The following is a 288-nucleotide window of genomic DNA, read 5'->3' as shown; positions in this document are numbered from 1 at the left end:
GCGTGCTTGGCCAGCTCCCCGGGCAGCAGCAGGCGCACGGCCGTCTGGATCTCCCGCGACGTGATGGTCGACTGCTTGTTGTAATGCGTCAGGCGGGACGCCTCGCCCGCGATGCGCTCGAAGATGTCAGTAACAAAGGAATTCATGATGCTCATGGCCTTGGACGAGATGCCGGTGTCGGGGTGCACCTGCTTCAGCACCTTGTAGATGTAAATGGAGTAGCTCTCTTTACGGCATCTCTTCCGCTTCTTCCCTTCTTTCTTCTGAGCTTTGGTTACAGCTTTTTTG

The 288-nt window shown here is 56.6% G+C and overlaps 1 protein-coding gene across 1 annotated transcript; it reads right to left on the bottom strand.

Moving 5' to 3' along the window:
* Positions 1-6: 6 nt before the first annotated feature.
* LOC145718688 (histone H2B type 1-A-like) lies at positions 7-284 on the bottom strand (the record flags this gene model as incomplete). The annotated part of the gene is made up of 1 exon (XM_081810199.1): positions 7-284. A coding segment is annotated over one exon (278 nt), but the record flags the coding sequence as incomplete, so codon positions are not given.
* Between the last annotated feature and the right edge of the window lie 4 nt (positions 285-288).

The sequence above is a fragment of the Leptonychotes weddellii genome, unplaced genomic scaffold (genome assembly GCF_054177405.1).
Source record: "Leptonychotes weddellii isolate Sample4059 unplaced genomic scaffold, ASM5417740v2 HiC_scaffold_200059, whole genome shotgun sequence".
Classification (NCBI taxonomy): domain Eukaryota; kingdom Metazoa; phylum Chordata; class Mammalia; order Carnivora; family Phocidae; genus Leptonychotes; species Leptonychotes weddellii.
The sequence above is the reverse complement of the archived record's forward strand: the minus strand, read 5'-3'. Positions and strand labels throughout refer to the sequence as shown.